General features: G+C 35.7%; 1 protein-coding gene across 1 annotated transcript in view; it reads right to left on the bottom strand.

Annotated features, from left to right (window-relative positions):
• Window positions 1-7,661: 7,661 nt before the first annotated feature.
• PRDM5 (PR/SET domain 5) overlaps window positions 7,662-17,747 on the bottom strand; it is a 225,722-nt gene continuing 215,636 nt past the window's right edge. Inside the window, exon 16 of the mRNA XM_058437033.1 lies at window positions 7,662-8,185. Coding sequence (XP_058293016.1) covers window positions 8,021-8,185 — 165 coding nt within the window. The 3' untranslated portion in view covers window positions 7,662-8,020. The remainder of the gene's footprint in view (window positions 8,186-17,747) is intronic.

Raw genomic sequence — 17,747 nt, forward strand, 5'->3', positions numbered from 1 at the left:
AAACATACTTATTTTTAGAAGAGTATTATTGTAACACTATCTATAGGACATACATTTTCTTTTTTCATCTTAACAATTTTTAAGTGTATAGTATACAGCACGGTAGTATTAACTATTGCACATTGCTGTGTAACAGATCACTAGAACTTTTTCCTCTCACAAAACTGAAACCCTATACCCATTTAACAACTCTTATTTTCCCTTCCTTGCCTTCCCTGGTTGTTACATTCTATTTTCTGTTTCTATTAGTTTGGCTACTTTAGATACCTTATTTAAGTGAAATGATGCAGTGTCTTTTTCTAACTGGCTTATTTCACTTAGCATAATGTCCTCAAGTTTTCATGTTGTAGCATATGAAATAATTTCTTTCTTTTTTAATACTAAATATTATTCCATTGAAGGTGTACATGAAATTTTATCCGTTCATCCACTGATGAACATTTAGGCTACATCTACCTCTTGATGTTGTGAATAATGCTACAATGAATAAGTGTTCAAATATCTCTTTGAAATCCTGTTCTCAATTCTTTGGGATAATACTATGGCTTGAATTTTTGTCCCCTCTCAAATTCATGTTGAAATTTAGTTGCCATTGTAACAGTATTAAGAGGTGGGACCTTTAGAAGGTGATTAGGCCACAAGGGTTCTGCCCTTATGAGTGAATTAATGCCACTATTGTGAGAATAGGTTCCTTATAAAAGGATGAGTTCAATCCCCTTTTCTCTTTTGCCCTCTCTTTCACCTTCCCCTATGGAATGACACAGCAACAACATCCTCGCCAGTGCTTGCACTTTGATCTTGAACTTCCCAGCATCCAGAACTGTGAGCAATACATTTTCATTCATTATAAATTACCAAGTCTTAGGTATTATGATATAGCAGCACAAAATGTACTAAGACAGATTAATAACAAGAAGTGGGTTTGCTTGATCATATGGTAATTTTATTTTTATTTTTTTCAGAAACATCCATACTGTTTCCCATAGTGGCTGTACCATTTTACATTCCTACCTACAGTGCACAGTGGTTTCAATTTCTCTATACCCTCACCAATGGTTGTTATGTTTTATTTTCTTTTTTTGAAGTGGCCATTCTAATTGGTGTGAGGTGAGACTTCACAGTGGTTTTGATTTGCATTTCACTGGTGATTAGTAATGTTGAATATCTTTTTGTATGCTTTTTTTTTTTGGCCATTTATCTTCTTTGGATAAATGTCTACTCAAGTCCTTTGCCCATTTTTCAATTGGGTTGTTTTTTATTGTTGTTGAGTTGTAGGAATTCTTAACATATTTTGGATATTAACTTGTTAACAGATACATGGTTCGCAAATGTTTTCTCCCATTGCATAGGTTGCTTCTCACTCAGATTATTTCATTTGCTGTGTAGAAGTTTTTAAGTTTGATGTAGTTCCATTTATCTATTTTTGCTTTTGTTGTCTGTGCTTTTGGTGTCCTATCCAAGAAATCATTGCCAGATATGATGTCATAAAGCATTTTCCCCCATGTTTCTTCCTAGTTTTAAAGTTTCGGGTTTTACATTTAGATCTTCAATCCATTTTAAGTGAACTTTTGTATATGGTGTAAGGCTCCAACTTCTTTTTTTACATGTGGATATCTAGTTTTCCTAATACCACTTATTGAAGAGACTATCTTTTCTCACTGTGTAGTTTTAGCTCTCTTGTTAAAGATCATTTAGCCGTATACATGAAGGTTTACTTCTATGCTGTCTATTCTGTTCCGTTGGCCTGTACATACCTGTTTTTATGCCAGGAAAAACTGGCATAAATACTGTTTTGATGACAGTAATTTTGTAATATGTTTTGAAATCAGGATGTGTGAAGCTTCCAGCTTTGTTCTTTCTCAGGACTGTTTTGGCTTATAGAACATACATTTTGTATTCCTCGTTTCATTCTAGTGACTCTGTGCCATCCATACACCCCCTTTCTCTATCTAGATCTGTGGTAAGCAACAAGTCATATGCCCTTTACTGCACTGATGCAACTGGGGTCAGATCTGTAGCTTAGAAAACTGTGGAATAGTTTTTATCAGGATAAAGCCAATTGGCTCAACTCACATACTTAGTCTAACAGTATCTTAAACAGCTAAATTTGTAGACCCCAATTTCATATTTTAGTCAGAGCAGAAAGGAAACAATTTAATATCCTAAACATCATAATTTGAGTCCAGGAACAAAACCAGCTTGTCACTCTTAAAAAGGTAGAACTGGAGACTACACCAGTTATACTGCAGCTGAAACAACATAAGAGATGGATTTTATGCGAGGAGAGAAGGAAAGAATGAAAGTGATACAGTTGTACTTGACCCTGCTTTATATTATTTCTTTTTTTTTCTGGATAAAGCTATGTACTGTATTTGTCAGGTGGAAGATGAGCAGCAAACAATTATTTTACTTATGTGGTGAGCCTTTTGATTAGAAGTAAGGTCTAGAGAAGATTTCCTACATTTCAGTAATAAAACTAGACAAGTCAAAAGTAATGATTGGTTAATTTCCACAAGTTAGATTTTCAAATTTTTTTTTTTTTTTTTTTTTTTTCTTGAGACAGGGTTTCGCTCTGTTGCCCAGGCTGGAGTGCAGTGGTGCGATCTTGGCTCACTGCTACTTCTGCCTCCAGGGTTCAAGCAATCCTCCTGCCTCAGCTGAGTAGCTGAGATTACAGGCACGTACCACCACACCCAGCTAATTTTTGTATTTTTGGTAGAGATGGGGTTTCACCATGTTGCACAGGCTGTTGACGAACTCCTGGGCTCAAGTGATCTGCCTAACTTGGCCTCCCAAAGTGCTGGGAATACAGGCATGAGTCACTGCGTCCAGCCTCAAAATTCTTAATTACTACATGTAGTAATCCACAAAAGGACCCATCAGTTTGCCAATTTAAATAAAAGTGTTATAATCAATGAAATGTCGCATTGCTCCCCATCTCCATACTCTTCATATGCCTCCACAGAAGGAGAACTATATAGTGTGCTTACATGACATTGACATTTACTTTCCAACCATTTTTCGTCCATTAAAGGCAATTTTGGTTCTTCAGATGCTAATAATTACTTTAGAAAATAAGAAGTATAGAGTTGAGGTCAATGTACTTCATGTTTTTATGTATTTATCAGATACTAAGGAAGGAATAGATAATATATTGTTTTAACAACTAATTCCAATAATGAACTCATTCAGCTTTAAATGTATTACTATACATGTGTCCAGATAAATTTCATATGCTAGGTATGAAGCACCAGATTTCTCTTTGAGAAGAGCCTCCAACACAAGCTCAGGCCACCATCCAAATGAGGAAAGCTGAGACTGTGAGAAAGGCAGGACAACAACATCGCGGACTGAAAAGCACTCAATTCAGTGTTGTCAGACAGGATAAAAAATAAGAAATCTTAACATCAGTCTATTTAAAAAATGTAAAATTTTCATATAATCACAGAAAAGTTTTCAGTAGAAAAATGAAAAAAGATATGCCAGTCAAACATTAAAGTAAAATATATCAGATAAAATTAAGGAAAGAAAGCATTATTAGTCTATAAGAAGACAAAATCAAAAAACAGTAATGGAGTGATTCACGTATCCATTGTGAGCTGGGACTCTCTTCATTTTTATACCATTTTAAAGAGATAAATTGATATTTTTTGAATTTTTTAAGTGTAGCTAATTCCTAGTAGGTCTACAGTTTCCCTTGTCAGGAGCAGTGATATTTTGTTTGAACTGTTTTGCATTGATTTAGATGATCAAGCTTCAGTGGTCCTATATGCTTTCTTAATTTTAAACATATGCATTATTGACATAATTTAACATCTTAGATTAGTTTCCTCCTACCATGTAATATGCTAAGGTGGCATGGGTTCAAGCACTAAGACCTTATTCTAATTGGCTAAAAGTTTGCATGATTAGGAAGCTAAACGTGCTAACCAAATATTTAGCTAACCAAATATATGTTTTAATTTCAGGGAACTAAATACTATATATTTTCTAACTAAATATGAACATTTGTTTCAGTATTGTGTTAAGAATTTTTTTTAAAAAGGAAGAAGAGGAATTTAGACATTGGATCAGCAGCATTATTTTAGTATATAAGGTAGTTGTTACATTTCAGACTATTTCCTGGGCCTAGAATATCTAGAATATTTTAACATGCCCACAATGAAGGCCCCAGAGTTAATTTTTTATTCTATCATACAACAAATTAACAATGTATGGAGTGATAATACAGTTTTAAGCCCAAGCTAGCTAAGGCTATGAGTCAGCTCCAAAGAACTAGTGCCTCAGCTGATTCTGAAAAATCAAAGTTAAATGAATGCATAATTTCTAAATCCACTACTCAGATGATTATTTTTTGTATCAAGAAAATCTCACAAGATTGGGGCAACATCAAAATGATAAACATAAATTTAAAATAAAAGGAATACCTGAAACATTTGCCATAACTTTTATTACCCTTAAATTATATTTGTGAGCATCAAGTTATTTTTACTTAAGATGCTACTATATCAGGTTTCATTCATTCTTAGTTACCAAGTTTCATTCATCCTTAGTGATGATCCTTTTCACATTGTTCTTTATATAACCAGGAATGAGAAGAGAGGCAAGGAAAATATCCCTTATAGCCCTGAGACCAACTTGGCTCAACTTCAGAGGTACGTTGCAGATTGAGAAACACTTGGATGTATAAAGTATAAAAGCATGAGGTCTGGAGGTAATGGCAATTACATTTCTTTCATTCATCAAAAACAACTTTAAAGCAATTCATTTGGATTTTACCATAGAATGGTACTATAGTTCTATAGTAAAATAAAATGCTAACACCAAGTCTGGTAGTGATTTATATAGATTTATTATAGATTTGTAATAAAATAAAAAATGCTATTAGAATTCTATATTTACACATGCTCCATTTATATACATGCAAACAAATGTCAATATCGATGGTAAAATTTTAGGGTTTTAAAGAGGCACATTTCCTCCTACCTGCCCACTTCCATATATTCATTACTCTAAGATGAGTTTTCATAAGCAACATTTAGATTTGTGAAGGAAAAAAATGAATATTTCTAGTACTTATCCTCTTTCCTTTCAGGCTTTTGTTTGAGAAAGGAAGCAGCACATAAAATCTAAAACAGAAACTAAGGCTGTAAGAACTTCTGTAATACATGTTCACACTCATGCATGAGTTGACTGCAATAGGTCAGAAGATATTTGAGCAAAGTAATGCACTTACATGTATATGCACTGCATATAAATGATACTCTTCAGACACACACACATACACACACACACACACTCATGTTTCTTGAAAATAACATGTTAACTATACTATGTAACCCCAAGAATTTATCACCAAGAATACTTCCATGGTGCAACTGCTGATTATAATTTACCAATAAATGCCTCTATATAGCCAACAACACACCATGAAAAGGAAAACAAAAGCCAGTTATTGTGAAACAAAGGCAAATTAAAGATACACAAACATCTTGAGTGTTAATATACTAAGAAGACAGTTACTATAAAAGGGTATCTGAACCCACCTACATTATTGAATGTCTCTTAAATTTACTTAGCCAATTTTTAAGTCTCAATTACTTAGACTTTATAGGCACCCAAGAGTCTGGTCTCTTCCCAAGAAAATACCCCAGCCACAATCTTTCACAGCAGGAAACAAAAGACATTTCAAAGTAGGTACCTGTACTTCAGCTTGTCTGTAAGACTTTTCCTCTATGATTATCTATGCTTTCGATGGATCAATCATGCCTAAAATAGTCTCTTTTTTTGGTTATTACTAAGTAATTTAAAAGTTTTAGCAAGCAAATGCTAATATATCTGAAACTATCCATGAATACTTGTCTTTTGGATAAAAATTTACAGCATACAAATAGTCTACTAAGGACTTGTTTTGGTTTCAGTCCTCCGAAAGGAGAGAGTGGTGTACCACTCTCTGGTGTAGGTCCTTCTACACCATTTTCTAAAGATTTCCTTGTCTATAAACCTTCAGCAGGATAAAGCCCAGAACCTCTTCCCTGTCCGTTTACTCCACAGCATAGCGACACCACAGTTTTCAGGGTAATTTCCCCAGCAGCCATGTGAACTGTGACTCACTGAGATTACACAAAATTGGTATTTGGACTCCTTTCAAGTTTTACATTCATCACATAATTGGGATATAAAGCATCCCGTATAGAGAAAGCAGCATTCAAAGGAATATACAGGATGTGTTTAAATAATACACACTACCAAATTTTATAGCTGTCTTTTTATATTCAAATGATATTAAACACACTATCACATTAAAATGAAAACACTTTAGATCTAAAAATATATTGTTGAAACAAATGATATAGTGAGAAACAAGACCAAAATTTATTTTTATAAAATACAGTCTATAATTTCAGATTCAAAATACTACGTATAACTACACTTAAATATCTTCTAAATTATAATTTTAGGATTTATATTTTTAAAAGTTATCTCTTCTGAGTTTCAAATTTAGTATTTTACAACATTCAAATGTCTATATTGAATCTTTATGTTTCTTTTTAAAACTGGAATTGGGCATGAATATAATTCTAAAATGAGATTCCTGAAGTCAAAGAACTGTGTCTCAGATAACCTTTCTCCTTAACTCAGAACCAAATAACTTCCTTAAAACTGTACTTCCTTTCTTTTGACTGGACTTCAGTTAGAGAGGTTCATGAGTTAGGCTTCATTTTAATGTTTTTCTGGTTTTTGGATATTCCTCTAGGTTATTTTGACATCACTATTACATTGCATCATATCATCTCTCCAAACAAGCTGTTCATTGTATGTTGCTGTCAAGTATTTTGCTGAAATATAACCTAAAGGAAGAAATTATGCTTCTTGCTTCAATTTCCCTTAAGCATCCGTGACAATTTCAATCATAACAATTGCCAGGTTTGTACTTTGTATTCTGGATTCCTAATTATATGGGATGATTGAAGGTAATTGAAAAGTGTTTCAGAATTACCTATTGCCAAGATTCTGGAAAATGTCTTTTGCAAAATGGAATGTTAATGCTCTGAGGACTGTATCTGCACTAACATGTTCTGTGCACTTTTATGGAAGGAGAGGGGAAAGGGCTATGTTCATCGTAACAAATGTGGAAATGCCACTATTGTTCTGCCACTCTGTCACCAAATACAGAGAAGCTATTTTGTTTCTATTTTTAATTATATATATTGGTATACTGTTAATTTCTAAAGCTAAATGGTCTAAATTCAAGAGGGGTAGCCTGATGAATATTTAAATGTGATGGTCATTTTTGTGTAGAATTTATAAAAGTATTCCAGACCATGAATGTCTACATCTGAATGATGAGAATAAATAATGTTTCCTAAGAATTCTCTAAAATGAGCAATATTTTAATAGCTGTTTTCGTTACCAAATATCTATTTTAAACTCATTTGTTGCACAGAGCTATTAGATAAGCTCAGCTCTTGGTTTGTCTTATAAAATAGCAAGTATTTATTTTCCTATCAAACTTGAGACTTTGATAACTTATTCTTACCCTAATTTGCAAATAAATAGTTGGATATCTTGATTTATTTCTATTTAAATTGGTAAAACTAGCTGCAACAACTGGCATTTGCAAGTGAGTGCGTACACACAGACACAGACAGACACACAGACACACAAAGAATAACAATAAAATAAAAAGGCCTATTAGGGAAGTATATTATAAACTTCATTACAGAGGGATGGCCAAGAAAGAGAGCCATGACTCCTTTCTCCATTTTTATAAGACAGAGCACAAGTTGCATTTTGCAAGGCTATGGAGTTGTATTTTTTTTTTCCATTTATACCATTTCTTGTTAAAAGTAAGACTTTTTTGGTTGCATATGCATCTACAGACTCTAAATGTAGGCAAATAAGAACTATGAGACCAGTAAGTCACTTTTGGCTACTTCTGTTATGCTGATCAGGTGAGAAAAATCTGGGATTCATATTAGGAGCACTTCTGAATAGTTTAATTCCTTTACAGCCCCTATTAGCTGTCAGCTACACCATGGATATTGTCCATGTGCACTTTGAGGTAGTCATTCCTTGTAAACTTCTTATGGCAAAACTGGCATTCTGCCAGGGGACGATTGGGATTATGAGTCATCTTGTGTCGAATCAGCATTTTCTTCAGGCTAAAAGCCAAGTCACAAACCTAGAAAAGACCCAAAGACCAACCATATTATACTGAAAAACCTGAAGATACAACAATTTATCACTTATACAATATACATTGTGCAAATTCCTACTATCAAGTATGTAGAAACAGGCATAAAAACAAAAATCACTCTTGGAATAAACAAAATTTAACACCCACACTATTGGCAAAGAAAATTAATAAGAGTTACTGCATTTAATCGGTGTCCTTTGTACCCCACTCACCCTTCCCTTTTCCCAGCTGCTGGATTTAAACATCTCCAGTGAAACAACTCCCTGGCAACAATACCTTTCTTATCCTAATGGAATGTATTTGCCATTTCATATTAAACTATTTAAGCAAAATGCTTTACGGTCTAGATGGCATCTCTCTATATAACATAAATAGCATAAGACATTTCTCATCAGTGATCCCTTCAGTTTAGTACTACTTGTGAAATAAAAAGCTAATGTTGTTTAAAGTATCATAAGCAGAAATTTATTACACACTATTTCTTTTCTTTATTTCTTATTATATACACTTTGTTTAACTAAGGACGGTAACAAGTTTATTTCATATGAGCTCTGCCACATTCCCACCTGGCTCAACATGCATTAAACAGCCCCATAACTAAAAATATTAGCACAGAAAATGCAAGGCACAACTATCCAAGTTACCAAAAAAAGAATGGATTTTAAAGTTTGATGTTATTCAGAAAAATTCCACTGACATGAAACTCTTCAAAAGCATATCCGTTGTGAAATAAGACATGTTAAATAATGTGAAAACACCATGAAAAATATAATGAGAGAGGAAATGGCTTGTAAAAATACTGTAAAGAAAGCTGGAGTTTTAATTGAGGTTTGGCTTGGGAAAATCTTACAGTCAAACAAAACAAAACAAAAAAATCCTTGCCCTTTTTCTTTATGGAGGAAAGAAGATTTACATTCACAGCAATAAGAAACTCAGAAAGGCTCAGGGCCCTAATTGGGTAAGAAGGGCGTAATCCAATAATAATGAATTTTGACACAGAAGTAGCAGCATAGTGTGGTATAAAGAAAATAAGCTTTAGAGTCTGATCACTTTCCAAGGAAGCCTGCTCTGACCTCCCAGTTTAAAACCTGTCATCCTTTCTGGATTCCCTTTACTCTGTTCAAATTTACTTTTTACACAGTACCTGTCACTTTCTGTCCCACTGTAATTTACCTACTCTCTTGTTTAGTGTCTCTCTCTACTCGCTAGAGTCTCAGCTCCATGAGAGCAGGGATTTTCATATATTTTATTCTCATACATCCCCTAAAGGGTACAACAATTTCTGTAGAGTAAGCACTCAATAAGCATTTGTTGAAGAACCACCTAGAGTTTGAATTCTGACTCTACTATTTACTAAGGAAATTAAATGGACCAAGTATGCCTTTTAACTTTAGTTCCCTCACCTGTAAAATGACAATGTACTTACCTCACAGGATTATTAACATTAAATAAAATACTCTGTGTAAATAAGAGCTATACTGCAGACACTCAATAAATGTCAGTGCATATTTTTTTTCTCTTTCATCTTCCTCAGCAGATTGGAAAGAATAGACAAATGTTAACAAGAGGGAGGCAAGGCCAGCCCAAGTGGAATAGAAAGAAAACACCACTGTTCTAAAGAGTGGCAGTCCCCTGGAATATACAAGTGACTTTGCAAACAAATAATTTCCCAAAACAAATACAATGCAGCCAATTCATCTCAGGAAATGACATTTTTCTTTTGGAATACCTTGTAAGCATAAAGTTTGTAACTCAATAACAAAGCCAAGTCCATGTTGCAAAAATCAGAGGAAAAGGGTAAAGACCCAGGAAACATGCAACAGCATAGCATATGATGACAGATTATAAAGTATATACATTATAATAATCCATATAAAAGTATTAAGTACCCTTATTAAAAGATAAGACTCAATTAGGGTAAAAAGCAAAATGCAAACACACACATACTGTACTTAAGAAATACATTTACAAAAAATAGCACATACACTACTTTAAGAGAGGGATTAGCATGTGCATGAAAGTGTACAAAATGAGGCTGATAGAGCGTAATGGGTACTAAGTAGTACTTCCTCAAAAGAATCTTCGATAGACAGAGAGAGAGCAAGTCTTTGAAGAACCAGGAGTATCACTTGTATTAATGTCTCCTAGTCAAAGATTTATATACAGGATGCTCATACAGAATCATATATAAAAGTGAAAATTACAAATGACTTCCTTGGCCAATTAAAGTTAATAAGAATATTCATTTTGATATAATCAGATTTAGAAATATTTTTCAGCTGTTAAAAATATTAATCTTTGGCCGGGCGTGGTGGCTCACGCCTGTAATCCCAGCACTTTGGGAGGCCGAGGCGGGCGGATCACGAGGTCAGGAGATCGAGACCACCTTGGCTAACACAGTGAAACCCCGTCTCTACTGAAAAAAAATACAAAAAATTAGCCGGGCGAGGTGGCGGGCGCCTGTAGTCCCAGCTACGTGGGAGGCTGAGGCAGGAGAATGGCGTGAACTCGGGAGGCAGAGCTTGCAGTGAGCGGAGATCGTGCCACTGCACTCCAGCCTGGGTGAAAGAGCGAGACTCGGTCTCAAAAAAAAAAATAAATAAATAAATATTAATCTTGTTTTTTTGAGTCAAGATGTGGCTCTGTCACCCATGCTGGAGTGCAGTGGCACAATCTTGGCTCAATGCAGCCTCAACCTCCCTGGACTCACATTTTAGCCTCTGGAGTAGCTGGGACTACAGGTGGATGCCACCATGCCCTGCTAATTTTTTTTTTTTGTATTTTTTAGCTATGAGATTTTACCATGTTGCTCAGGCTGATCTCAAACTCCTGGGCTCAAGCGATCCTCCTGCCTCGGTCTCCCAAAGTGCTGGGAAAACAGATGTGAGCTACCACATCCCACCAAGATTGTAATTTCAAAAATACTTTAAAGGCAAGAAGAAACTTAAAGAAAAGAAAGCAGAATAATAAGATCAATGCAACTTAGTCTACAATATTGAAATAAAAATTATAACTGTATCTGTATTAATAAGTATATGAAGGAAATGCCAATAGATTAATATTAATATTAGCTGACATTGGTTGGAAAAGTGGGGATCACTTTATTTGTCTTCTTTTGTCTCCATATTTCCTCATTCTTCTCTAATTAAAAAGTACATTTTTATAATCAGAAAGGAAATATTATTTTGGAATGAAAAAATGCAGTTAGTTGGGTGATGGTTCCACGTTCACTTAGCAGCAAGTCCACTCACATCAGACTTCTGCCTTAGACTTCTTAACTCTCCAAACAGCTCTCTGAAATGTTATGGATAATCTCTACATTGCTAAACCCTGGCACTTTTGAGCCCTCATCTAACATGAATTCTTAGCATCATTTGACATGCCTGACCACTTTCTCCTGTCATTCCTTTAGTTTTTATAATGACCTACTCTCCTTGTTTTCCTTCTAATTATCTGGCCTTTTATTCCCCTTTGTTTTCTGGAATAGGCCCTTCCTCCATCCTAACTAAGTCAGTCAGGATTTCAGTGCCCAATCCTTGGCTTTCTTCTCCATTCACTGGGTGTTTTCTCCTCTGGTGATCTTAATTGTATTCATACCTTTTGTTACCACATATATGGAGATCACTAGCAAGTAATATTTTTAGTCCAGTCCGCCTTCTGATCTCAACAGTGGAGTACTTAACTGACCACTTGGATAGTTCACTGGTACTCCAAACTTACTATGTCTAAAACTGAACTCAGAATTCTTGTCCCTCAAACCTAAGTCTCAAAAAATGGTCCGACCCTCCACCTGGTTTGACTGTAAATGTGGCAGTCAACCTTCACCCAATGTCTCACTCTTCCTCATCTGATCTAATCAATTACAAAGTTCCACCGGTTCTTCTTTGCACATTTTTCTCAAAGACATGAAGACATCTAATCGTCTCCATCTCCACTGCCACCACCTTAGTCACAGACACTGTTTACTCAGACCAGTGCTTCTCTCTCACTAAGAAAATGTTTCAGCATGCAGCTGTAATATCTGTATTTTTAAATAAAAGATACACATGCACTACTGTATTTATATATTATATTAAAGACAGAATTTTGAGGATAAAGACAAAATAAATATTTTAATGCTAAATTAATATTTATGGCTTTATATTTTCACTAGACAAGATTTTAAGATGGGATACATATTTAGGGCTGGAGTCATCTTTAACAAATGTATAGGCAAATATATATATATATATTTATATATTTCAGATGTCTCCTTAATAATTTCCATTTTTGGCTTACCTCTAATCACATATGATGATGTCATTATATTTTATCTCAAATTGCTACTGACTAGTAGTATTAACTCTGCTTTCTTTTTGTTACCTTGTGTTTGTATCGCTAATATTATTTTCAATCTGCATTTCTGTACAGGCTTCTTTTAGCAATTTGTTCGTTTTGTAAGCATTACTTTATTTGAAAACAGATAATACCATCCTTATCTCTGTTAATCCAAGAGACACAAATTGCAATCCTAACAGTGCCCTGAAAGCAAACAAGTGCCTTGGGACTGTCAGCCAACCAGCACCAACATGGAATTGATGTTCTTCCCTTTGATCACATGCGATACTGCACCTCACAAGAGACCAGCCAGCAGTGCCCAAGCCAGGGCACCAAAGTCAAATCATCTGTTTAATGATAATAAAGTTTAACTGTGTTCCTGTTTTTAAAATAGCCACATACAAAAAGTACTTAGGAATACATCTAAGCAAGGAGGTGAAAGATCTCTACAAGTAGAACTACAGGCCACTGCTAAAAGAAATCACAGATGATACAAACAAATGGGAAAATATTCCATGCTCAGAGATTGGAAGAATCGATATCATTAAAATGGCCACTGCTCAAAGCAATCTACAGACTCAATGCCATTACTATCAAATATCAAACAACCAATATCATTTTTCACAGAACTAGAAAAAACTATTCTAAAATTTATATAGAACCAAAATAAATAAATAAATGAAAAGCCCAAATAGCCAAAGCAATCCTAAGCAAAAATAACAAAGCTGGAGGCATCACATTACCCAATTTCAAACTATACTATAAGGCTACAGTAACCAAAACAGCACGATACTAGTACAAAATCAGACACATACACCAATGCAACAGAATAGAGAAGCCAAAAATAAAGTCGCACACCTACAGCCATCTGATCTTTGACAAGGTTGACAAAAATAAGCAACAGGAAAAGGGCTCCCTACTCAATAAACACCTATTCAATAAGCACTGGGATATTGGCTAGCCATATGCAGACAAATGACACTGGATCCCTACCTTTCAACATATACAAATATTAACTTTAAGATGAATTAAAGATTTAAATGTAAGATCTCAAACTATAAAAGTCCTAGAAGAAAACCTAGGAAACACCATTCTGGACAGAAGTCTTGGGAAATAATTTACGACTAAATTCTCAAAAGCAATTGCAACAAAACAAAAAATTAACAAGTGAAACCTAATAAAACTAAAGAGCTCTGCATAGCAAAACAATCAATAAAATAAACAGACAACTGACAGAATGAGAGAAAATATTCATAAACTATGTATCCAACAGTTCTAATATCCAGAATCTGTAAGGAAATTAAACAACTGAATAAGCAAAAAACAACCCCATTAAAAAATGCAACTAGTTTCTGTATTTTTAAATAAAACATATATATGCACTACTGTATTTATATATTATTGCAAGAGACATTCACAGACACTTCTCAAAAGAAGACATATAAGTGGATACAAACATGAAAAAATGCTCATAATCACTGATCATCAGATAAATGCATATCAAAACCACAATAAGATATTATCTCACACTAGTCAGAATGGCTATTGTTAAGAAGTCAGCCAGGCATGGTGGCTCACGCCTGTAATCCCGGCACTTTGGAAGGCCAAGGTGGGTGGATCACCTGACGTCAGGAGATCGAGACCAGCCTGACCAATATGGAGAAACCCTGTCTCTACTACAAATGCAAAAATTAGCTGGGTGTGGTGGTGGGTGCTTGTAGTCCCAGCTAGTCGGGAGGCTGAGACAGGAGAATTGCTTGAACCCAGGAGGCGGAGGTTGCAGTGAGCCGAGATCGTGCCACTGAACTCCAGCCTGGGCAACAGAGCGAGACTCTGTTTCAACAAACAAAAACAAAACAAACAAACAAAAAAGAGGTAAAAAAAAAATCAACAGATGCTGGTGAGGCTGCAGAGAAAAGGGAATGCTTATACACTGTTGGAGGGAGTGTAAATTAGTTCAGCCACTGTGAACAACAGTCTGGAGATTTCTAAAAGAACTTAAAACAGAACTACCATTCAACCTAGTAATCCCATTCATTACTGGGTATATATGCAAAAGAAAACAAATCATTCTACCAAAAAAAATATGCACTTGCATGTTCATTGCAGAACTATTCACAATAGCAGAGACATGGAATCAACCTAGGTGCCATGAACAGTGGACTGGATAAAGAAAATGTGGTGCATATACACCATGTAATACTATGCAGCTATAAAAAAGAATGAAATCATGTTGTTTGTAGCAACATGGATGCAGCTGGGGGCCACTATCCTAAGTGAATTAATGCAGGAACAGAAAACCAAATACTGCATATTCTCTTATAAGTGGAAGCTAAACATTAACATAAAGGTGGTAACAATAGCGACTGGGGACTAGTAGAGCAGGGAAGGAGGGGAGGAGATAAGGGTTGAAAAACTACTGGGTACTATGCTCAGTACCTGGCTGATGGGATCATTCACACCTCAAACCTCAGCATCATGCAATATACCCATGTACAACAAACCTGCAGATGTACTCTCTGAATCTAAAATAGAAGTTGAAAAAAATGGGAATCAAAGTGGTAATTTTTTCTTCCCATATTCCAATGGATGTCATGTATGCCTGCTGCAATGTACATTTCCTCACTCTGAAAACTAAAGCCTAGATTATTGCAATAGCCACCTTCATTATCCTCAAATAGAGGTGGTAAAACTTCCCCTCTCTGCAGGAAATGTTTGGAATTGTGGGGGGTATCTCACTGTCTTAACAAATGGGGAATATTACTTGCATTTTGCATAGGGGCAAGCATGCAAGTAATGCCCTCTAATGTGCAGGACACGCTCATACAAGCCAAAAGTAACCCACTGCTAAATACTGTCTGAATCTCCCTGCATTCCTCCTCATCGTTTTCAGTCCATGCTCTACATAACAGTTGAAATGATTTTTGAAAACACAAATGTCACAATATTACCTAAAATTATTCCATGGTTTTTTGCTGCTTGTAGGGTAATCACTGAGCTCTAGCCAAACTAAACAGGCCTCCTCCAGGTTCTTGAAGAAAGCAATGGGCTTCCTGCCTCAGAGCTTTCTCACTTCTCTTTACCCAGCTTACTCTTACTCATCCTTAGGAAGCCCGTGACACATCTGCCAGGTGATGGTCTCTGTTAAATGCTCTCATAGCAGCCTTTACTTTTCCTTCACAACACTTTCCTCAAGTGTCATTCATGATTTGCGTTATTTTTTTATGTCTGTCTCCTTGCTAAACTAAGGAACATGAGGGCAAGAGTAGCCACTACATAAAAATTTCTTTAACTAAAGGAAGAAATAATGGTTGATAGATTCACTGATTGATTGATTGATTAAATCTCTATGGACAATGTAAGTACCCCCAAAGACTGCAGAATAATCCTGGAGAAAATGAAGAAAGTATCAATGGAGAGTATTTTCAAGTGAAAGAAATGCTAAATTGTTTCTATAAGTATATATTAAAATTCATAATCATAAAGAAGATCGATTTAACATTTATTCCCCTGTTCTATTTTTCTCGCCTCTTCTCCAAACCCAACGTCAACATAAACAACCGATACCAAATTCTTCAATGGCTTCTTATTAAAATTAGATTCACAATACATTTCCTAACGTGGCTGCAAAGCCTCCAATTCTCTTTTTGACTTCACCCTGCACCCCTCTCTTTCTCTCACTGTGCTCCAGCTCTACCAGTCTTCTCTTTCCCCCATGGCCATTCCCAGCCTCAATTCATGCTGTTCTTCTCCTGAAATGCTCTTTTCCCCATGGCTGATTCTTCTCATCTTTTAGGTTACTTATAGCCTCCTGGCTTTTTTCTTCTTTCTCTTTCCCAGTCTTTATCATGAATTGTAATTACATGTTAATTCACGTATTTTGTTTTGTTTTTGTTTTTCTCTGGAGAAACGGTGTCCCTCTGTCACCCAGGCTGGAGTGCAGTGGTCTGATCATAGCTCACTGCAGCCTTGACTTCCTAGGCTCAAGCAATCCTCCCACCTCAGCCTTCTGAGAAGCTGAGACTACAAGCGTGTGCCGCCATGCCCAGCTAATTTTTTGTTTTTGTTTTTTGTAAACATGGAGCCTTGCTATGCTGCCCAGACTGGTCTTGAACTCCTGGGCTTAAGAAATCCTCCTGCCTCGGCCTCCCAAAGTGCTGGGATTACAGGCATGAGTCACCATGCCTGGTCTCATGTATTTGTTTAATGCTATACTCTACAAGAATGTGAGTTCTATGAGGGCGGGACATGGCATCTTCTACTATTTCATCCCAGTGTCCAGCACAGGGCCTAGGCTTAACTATCTTACAACTTTCACTATGTTCCAGGAGCCACTCTTAGCAATTTCTAAATATTAACTTGCTCAATCCTCACAGTCACGCTTTTAAGTAGATAATAGTATTACTATTAAACCCATTTTACAGAAGAAAATGAAAACACAAAAGGTTAACTAGGTTTCCCAGGTTCAAAGAACTAGGCAGTGTTTCCAGAATTTAAACCCAGACAGTCTGGCTTCAGAGTCTATCCTCCCTCCCAAGGGCCAACTATTACTAAAATATCTCAGACAGAGATATGTGATCTCACCCTACTTTTTCCATTTGCCTGGCTGACACCATTAAAAAATATATAAAAAACCACTGTGAAAATGTAAGAAAGGTTCTCAGACAGTTCAGCTTGCCACTGTGGTGGGAGGGATACAAAGTGCAAGTCCATTTACACAGTTACCATGGGAAAATGAGAGCAATGGCAAGCTGGAAAAAATGGAAAGGAAGTTGAGCAAGATGATGAAATCATTGATAATGGATCTGAATTAAGGAAGTCCTAGAAGCTCCACCCTAGGGATGAGATGGGAACAATCCAACAGCTTGCTGAAAGAGAGCCAGAGTACAGGATTAAATATCAGGAGAGAGTACCTGATGTCACAGTTGTAAAACTGACTACCCAGACATTAAAAGCTGTTTTCATGAACCTGAATGCAGTCAGTAAAAGACTCCAAATGATGCTCTGTATAAATCAGCCAAATTCAAGAACATTCATTTTACAAACAGGGGAGAGCAAAAATGAGTTCAAATAGTACAACACGGATGCTTCCTTTTCTTTCCACCTGTGATTCGTATCCAAACTTTCACCCTACTCCAACTTAGGAGTGCATTAGGAAAATATTTATTCTTACTCTAGACTGGAGGTAAACTGATTTTGTTTTAAAATAAAGTGAAATAAGATATTTAAC

Source organism: Hylobates moloch, unplaced genomic scaffold, assembly GCF_009828535.3.
Source record: "Hylobates moloch isolate HMO894 unplaced genomic scaffold, HMol_V3 SCAFFOLD_3, whole genome shotgun sequence".
NCBI lineage: Eukaryota > Metazoa > Chordata > Mammalia > Primates > Hylobatidae > Hylobates > Hylobates moloch.